Source organism: Mustela nigripes, chromosome 4 (assembly GCF_022355385.1).
Source record: "Mustela nigripes isolate SB6536 chromosome 4, MUSNIG.SB6536, whole genome shotgun sequence".
Lineage (NCBI taxonomy): Eukaryota > Metazoa > Chordata > Mammalia > Carnivora > Mustelidae > Mustela > Mustela nigripes.
Window position 1 is genome coordinate 137105778 of NC_081560.1, and position 7710 is coordinate 137113487.

Genomic DNA, 7710 nt, shown 5'->3' on the forward strand with positions numbered 1-7710 from the left:
GGGATAAAAATATATGTTTATAAAAAATAAAAAATTAAAAAAAAAAAAAAAAAAAAAAAGAATCCCTTTCAGGTTTTCAAGGCACAAGTCAGTGAAGCCTTCAGACTCACCCTTGTCAATCACTTCATGTTCCCTTAACTCATTTCTTTACCCTTGCCTCTAGTGTTGACTTCATCCATCCTGCCCCGTGGTAGTGAACTGCTTCCTGCTTAATTCCGCTACGTGAAGACCATGGTCTGGTCCTCTGACCCCGGGGCCTTGAACAGGGCTTCCCACAGAGTGCTTATTTAAATGCCTGTTGACTCCAATTTGGATTGACCTGTAGAAAGGAAGTTTCTAGAGCCTGAGACCGAGTGAAACACTAGTTTTATTTAAGACATAAAAGCACAGGTGTTTGTGTTACATATGGTAAGGTTGACTTTAGGGTCCTGGTTTCTGAGATTAAGACTTGGTACCTCTTTGTCACAGCTTCCTGGGAAATGAATTAGAAAGGGAGCAGGATGCAGCCTGGCAAAAAGACCAATACTGTTGCCAGGAAGTCTTCCAGAGAGAGATCAGACTCAATTAGTATACATATAACAGCGCCAAGGATGAAGAGGGGTTTGGGGAAAGGTCGGCGTTGATGCCGGCATCTCGTTCCACAGCAAGGACTCTCCCCTAGCTGGTGGCAGCACAGTCCACTTGGCCCTTCTAGCTGCAGCAACATCTTGGCTCCCTGGATTCCCCCCCCGCCAGATTCCTGATTCAGTCACTCCCTTCCCCTGAAGAATTCACAGAGGAAGGGCAGGGCCTAGGTCATGGACACTGCTACTTGTTCGATGAAGCTGGCCAGGTTTATGTCCCGTTCCGAAAGGCCGGCACACTCATGGGTGCTCAAGGTGATATGGACCTGGAACAAAACCAGAGGTTCGGGCCCAGAGCGGGAGAGGGTCAGGGCTGTGCGGGTCAGCGACACAGAGCGCTCCAGGCCAGGGTGGTAGCTGGTCATGCTCTTGCCCGGGGACAGCCTTCCTGTCTCCAGCAACACTGCCAACCCTCCCGCCGTGGCCTGTGGCAGGGGTCGCGTGACCGCCCTCCGACAGCCTGCGGTCCGACCTGTCTGCTGTGCGTGTGTGTTCTCAGCTCCGGTGACTACTTTTTCATTCCTCCACACCACACCTTCAGGAGGATTTGGGCCACAGAGCTATGAGCCGTGAATACGGCCAGCGCCTGCGGCCTAGCCTTCTGTGGTTCAGCTTTCCTAATGCCGACTGTGCACCTTAACCGCATGTTCGCTCACGAGTGTTTTAATTTGCACTTTTCTAGTCTGTAGCGAGCCTGACTACCATAGGGGTGACGGTGCTGATTCTAGGTGGGGAGGCCCCTAGGGAAGGCCAGGGAAGGGCCTTCAGAGCTCAGCCGGCCCGGCACAGCAGGCACGCCTCGCTCACCTTGTTGTACACGTTAAACCATTCGGGGTGGTGGTCCAGTTTCTCGGCCTGCAGGGCCACTCTTGTCATGAAGCCAAAAGCCTGCGAAGTGAAGTGAGACCCGGGTGAGCGCTGTGAGAGAGAGGGCTGCTCGAAGAGTTCCAGGTGTGGAGACCCCCAAGACCCATGCCCCCCACTCCCGTCCCCAAGGACACTCCAGCCCGACAAGGATAGTGGCCGAGGGGCTTAGGTGGCAAGGCCTTCAAGGGAAAGAACAAGTTCTGGAGTGTCAGAAACTCTGTCCCACCAGGCAACATACCCGATTGAAATCTTTGAAATGGAACTGCTTGAAGATGGCGTCTCGGCCTTCCAGCTCATTCCACCCCACAGCCCTCAGGTTTGGCAGCAGCTGGTCCCGCTCCTCGGCACTCAGCCTGTGCGCTTTGCCGGCCTAAGACAGGAAATCAGCAGAGGCCCACGGGCATTTCTCCCTCCAGGACCCAGGAGAGGGCCCCAGTCATGAGGGGACCTTGGCTGACCTCCATGGGGTCTCTGATGGCGTGGTCTAAAGCAATGGACAGGGAGCCGTTCAGGTGGACACCCTGCCCTGGGGGTGGGGCCCTGGCTCACGCACTGATGGGTTCTTAGATTCTGACACTTTGCTCAGGGAACAGAAAATACTGAGCCTGTGACGCAAGTCACTGGGACTGAGCAACACTCCCCCGCCCGCCCCTGTCCCCAAAGCCTGACAGAGCATCCCCACCATAGGTCTCTCATATCAATGAGGGAGTAAAAGCAAAATCAAACCCAGATGCGAATGTGTTACTACACAACTTTTCAGAAAAAGACTACCCATGACTGTCCAACCTTCCTTTTTCTGTTACAGACTGTATCCAGTTCACCCCCAGGTCTGCACAAAGAAACTGAGGCCTAGAAAGAGAACATGACCATGGTTCTCCTCCCCCCACGTCCCCTTCCATCCTCAGAGCACAGACATTGTTCTCACAGGGGTCTGAATCTGCATCCTGGGCCCAGAGAAAAGGAGCAAGTGCTTACAACACCTTCCAGGCGATTCTACCAGAACTGATCCCCACTGGTACTATCTCCCACTGGGTATTCATCCCGCCACCACGCAGCCCCTGAGTACCAGCTGCTAGGCCTTCTCATCTACTCCATCAGCCTGGGAAGCCCGAGCCACAGAGCTCATGCCAAATGGAAGTAACTTGGCCAAGGCCGACTGGCAAACCTAGCCCCTTGGCCTATTTGCCTATTGTGCAAAGTGCCCTCCAGGCAGCCAGAGCTGGCACAGTTCAGGGGCTGAGTGGAACCTTCAGAGACAGACGGAAGCAAAGGCCAGTTCCATTCTCTGGGGGGGATGGATCCAGGCCTAGGCATGGAAGGGATCCCAGAATTGTGATTCCTCCAACAGAAACTGTAAGAGTGTTGAAGGAAAAATGAACCCGTAAGGTCTGGGGAGAGAATGTGAGGGAGGCTAATTCAGCTTCACGAGGCAGCCCGCAGCCTGGCAGTCATGGGGGCGTTGGCAGGGCTGGGTCAAGCCCCAGTTCTGGCATTGGCCAGCAGGATGGTTACCTCCCTTGGCTTGAAAGGTAGAAGGGGCCCAGAACTTCCATTTCAGATCAGTGAGAGGAGCCTATGGGACCTATGAGTAAGTCCATCCTTATTAAGGGCCTGCCATCTCGTTTTGTAAAGGGCTTGTTAGGTCCTGCAGGTGTGGGGTCGGCTGTGGGGGTCGCACTAGAAAAGCAGTACAGTCTCCTCTAAGTAAATTTTCCCTCCCTTCTGAAAACACTTGTTTTCTCTGGACTGATCTGGCTTGGTCCGGTTCCTCAGCTCTTAGAGCTCTGCATCCTGCCCCCAAACCCTGCTCCATTCCAGAGCCGGCCCTTTCTCTGGGGCTGATAAGCCTGGTCATGTATCCAGGCAACTGGATGAATGATGTCAGCCCAGGGATCAGAACCCACTGCTTCGCTCTCTGGCCCAGAAAGAAGTAGGGGGATATAGGGAGCTCCTAGGAGGCACCCCGTGCCCCTTAGTGTCTTCTGGGATTTCATAGCCTGGGGCTGAGAGGACAGGCCCCCCTGAGAGCTGGGGTCAGACTGGGGAAGGGGCACTGTTTGCTTAGTAAATCACAGGCCAGGCCTGGCCAAGCCTTCTGGGGGAGTGTGCGCTCCGGTTACTGATTACCAGCCCTGCCCCGAACCGCAGTCTCTACTGCTCCTCAGGCTTTGGGATCTGAAAGGGGCTGTTTAGTAATGCTCCCAGGTCTACACCCTTCTCCCCAGCCAGGGCTCCACTTCACTGCTAGAGAGAGGGTGGAGGTGATGAAGCAGGACTGACCACAGGGCCCAGGCCCTCCTGGGGGAACACCCTCCCTGGAGGAGGGCTGATCCTGAGCAGTCGGTCCCCACTGCTGGGCGCAGCCTCAAGCGAGGCACTAGGGCCTGGCTACGAGGCCAAGGGGGCAGCGCCGGGTGCGCAGAGGGCCTGGCCAGACCCTGCCGGAAGTGCAAGCCAGAAGGGCGGCGGTAAACAGACTCCTACTAGCCTCCCTCCTACTCACGTTCTGACACATAGACGCCCCTCACCCCCATGTGGACGAGAACCCGCCACTGAGAGGGGCAGATATCTACAGGCTCACCAGCTGCCTCCCCCACCCCCGCCCTGGGCCAACCGCCCACGCCCCGCTTGCGAGGCGGCCGGCAGACAAGGGCTTGGGGGCAGGGACAGGCCTCGGCCGCGCCACCGCCCCTCTCCGGCCTCAGCTCGCCTCGCGCGCCACTGGGGGTGCGGGTGGCAGCAGGGCGGAGACCCCGGCTCTCCAAGCCTAGCCCTGGCTCTTCTAAGCCTAGCAAGCGGCCGGCGGGCGGGTGTCTCGCAAGGACCGTCCCCCACCCTCGCCGCCGCCGCGATTGGCCCCTTCCTCTCCTCCGCCCTCCCGCGTGCCCGGGCCCCGCGAGCGGCGGCGAGCGAACCCCTCACCATGGCGGGCGCTGCGCAGGTGCGGGCGCGGCGCAGGTGCTGACGGGGCGCAGGTGCGGACTCGGGCGCAGGTGCTGACGGACTCGAGCGAGCAGCAGGTGGCGGCGGCGCGGGCGGACGGCGCGGGGCGTTCGGGGACGCGGGCGGGGAGGGGCCGAGAGGACCCGCCCACCGGTAATCGTTAACTCGGCCGCGACCCGCGCACTCGGCCTCTGCCCCCTTCCAGCCCCTTCTTCCGGTCTGCTGTTACCGGAGCTCAGGGGCTGGGAAGGACTGGCTCCAGGTGCAGCCTTCTGCGTTTGAATCGCTCTCTGCCGCTTACCAGCCGTGTCACCCTGGACGCGAGATTACGCTTTTCTTTTTTAAAGGCAACAGATGGAGGTATTGGCCTAGAAGAAACCGCACAGAACTAAAATGTACTGTATGATGCCTTTTGACGTCTGTTAGCGCTCCTGCGAGCATCACTACAGTCACGCTCATAAACATATCATAGCCAGCGTCCCTACAAGTGTCCTTCTTTCTCTGACAACCACTCATCCGCTTCCGGGCACAATATGTTAGGTTGTATTTCCTAGAATTTTATGTAAATGCAGAGCATGCAGTGTACACTCTTGTGCCTGGCTCCTTAGGACTCAACGTTGTCACTTTGCGGTTTGCCCCTGTGGCTGCGTGTATCAATAGTGTCTTCCTTTCTATGGCTAAGTAAAATTTATTTCATAGTGCTACATTGTATGGCTATACCACAATTTGTTGATCTGTTCACTTGTTGATAGGCATTTAGATTGTTTGCAATTCTTCATTATTACAAATAAAGATGCTGTGCGCTTTCCCATCAAGTCAACTTAGATATCTGCTTTCATTTCTCTTGGGTAAAGGTCTAGGAGTGGGATGGCTACCTCATACGGCACATGTGTGTTTATAACTTGTTAGGAAACTGCCAGACGCTTCCCAAAGTGGTTGTACTATTTTAGGTGCCAGCCAGCAATGTGTGAGAGTTCCAGTTTCCCTACATCCTCAAAGATGCACCAATTTTTGCTACGGTCAATCTTTTTCATTTCAGTCATTCTCACTGGTGTGTAGCGGTATCTCATTGTGGCTTTCCTTCGAGTTTCCTTAATGGCTAATGATATTGAACACTTTCAGGTGTTTATTTTCACTGGTAAATCTGATAATCGTCTTCGAATTTCCTGCCCCCCCCCCACCCACTTTTGAGTTGGGTTCTTACTGGCTTTTGACTACTTTACTCTGGATATGGGCACTTTACCAGAGACATGGTTCGCCAGTTACTGCTTTGTGTTTCACACTGTCTTCCAAAGAGCAGACACCCTTAATTTTGATGAAATCCAATTTATCCGATGTTACTTTTATGGATTAGTGTTTTGGTGTTGCAACTAAAACAATCTTTCCCTACCCTACCGTCATGAAGATTTTTCTGTTATGTTTCCTTTTTGTGACGTTTTTTCCCTGTGTTTTATAGTTATTGGTTTTCCATTTAGGTCTATGACCCATTTTGAGTTAATTTTTCCTATGCATTGCATTATGGATCCAAATTCACTTTTTTGCATATGAATATCCAGTTCTTCCTTTCTCCCCTGAAATGCTTTTACACCTTTGTAAAAACTCAGTTGAAGGTATATGTGTGGTTTCCTTATAATTGGACATATATTGTGGACTCTAGCCTGCTCATTGACCTGTTTGTCCCTCCTGATGCTAATGCTATACATCTTGATTCCTGGAGCCATGTAAGTCTTGGAGTCAGGTAATACAAGTCCTCTAACAGTCAAAAACGTTTTTCCTTCCCATTAACCTTCATCACTATAGTCCACTTTTACTCCTCTCCTCCCAGTGCGTTGTTCTGCAAAATCTAACGTGTTGATATGTAGTTTTGTTTGTATCTGTTTGGCAACAGGTGCTGTTGTTTCATCTCTGTGCCATTTATTTTTTGTAAATAGATCCATGTGCTGTGTCTCATTCTGTTTCTTTCACCTATTTTTGCCATTTTTGTATATACACTTCATGTGTAGCTTCTAACTGCTGCTCCGTGGGGAGCACCCAGCATAAGTTCTCATTCCTCCAGTGGTGGATGCTCGGCTCGCTTCCGACAACCTGCCTCCACCACCACCACCCCCCAGCCTGTGAGTGTGCAACACACGCAGAATATAAATCCAGCAATTCCCTCATGGGTGTGTATCCAAAAATAGTTTCAGACGCTGTGGGCAGGGGCTGCTCTGGTCCTCACATCATGTGCATCATGTAGGGGAGGGTTTCTATTCCCCTGTATTGCTCACACATACTACTCATCCTTGGCATTATCTTGCTTTTTAATTTTTAACACGTTAATAGGTATAAAATGATAGTGCACTGTTTTTACTTTGTTTTTCTGATGACTAATGGTTCTGAGCACCTCTTCATCTGCTTGTTAGCACCTGGGGCTTATTGCTTGTAAATTGCCTTTTAATAGTCTTCCCATTTTTTTTTTTTTAAGTATACAGTGTTCTGTTTTTTTTTAAGTTGATTTGCAGGAGTTTATATCTAGACATTAATTGCTTGTCCATTTTCAGTATTGCAAATATCTCCTCCCATTGGTCATCAGTATATTAACTTCTTCCATAGTGTCCTTTGTTGGTAGAAATTTTATATGTTGGTATATGGGACTTACTCCTTTTTTTTCTTGGCCTTATAGCATTGTGCTTTTCAGGATTTATCTGATGATTTTCCTGCCACAATAATAATCTTCCTTTTCTCCTGTTAACTTTATGGTTAGATAAACATAAGACTTAAATGTGAAAGGTCCCCCTTTATATGTAGCGCTCTTAGTGTTCTCCAGTGGACCTTGACTGTCCATCTTCTTGCCTGTGGCTTCCGCTAATCATGCTGCAGCGTGGGGCGGGGGCTCCTTGGCTGTCCAGACTGTCAGATGACTTCAGCCCCAGCAGTCCCATGTGAGACCTCAGCAGAGACCAGTCAACCCATGGAACCATGAGAACTAGTAGCACGTTTTAATAGTAAGCCACCAGATTTGGGGGGTGGCTTGTCACACAGCAATGGAGAACAGGATTCCCGAACAAAACTCGGTAGCTGGAAGTGAACTGCTGAAAACAAGGTGCCTGGAAGCAGTGGTGGGAAGAAGGTGGAAGGAAGGCTGCAAAGACGGGAAGTTTTGCTTCCACCCCAGATGTAGAAAGCTGCAGACTGTTGCTCCCACACTAACATGGGGAAGCCTGGATATACTACAAAATCAGCACTTTTCTTCTGTTCACCAGGAAGCTGAGCTCACAGGGCAACCAAGGAGCCTGAA

At 51.8% G+C, this 7710-nt stretch overlaps 1 protein-coding gene across 1 annotated transcript; it reads right to left on the minus strand.

The window, feature by feature from the left end:
- Positions 1 to 349: 349 nt before the first annotated feature.
- Positions 350 to 4685, minus strand: PCBD1 (pterin-4 alpha-carbinolamine dehydratase 1). Its single transcript, XM_059397659.1, has 4 exons — positions 4413 to 4685; positions 1729 to 1860; positions 1431 to 1511; positions 350 to 889 (listed from the first exon to the last, which is right to left on the minus strand). The coding sequence occupies exons 1-4, from the start codon at positions 4413 to 4415 to the stop codon at positions 791 to 793; spliced, it is 315 nt and encodes a 104-aa protein (XP_059253642.1). The 5' UTR covers positions 4416 to 4685; the 3' UTR covers positions 350 to 790.
- Between the last annotated feature and the right edge of the window lie 3025 nt (positions 4686 to 7710).

Coding starts and splice junctions, on each gene's coding strand:
- PCBD1 (XM_059397659.1), bottom strand. Junction 1,512..1,728: donor ATTTCAAAGATTTCAATCGG/GTATGTTGCCTG, acceptor TTCACTTCGCAG/GCTTTTGGCTTCATGACAAG. Junction 890..1,430: donor GGTTTAACGTGTACAACAAG/GTGAGCGAGGCG, acceptor GTTTTGTTCCAG/GTCCATATCACCTTGAGCAC.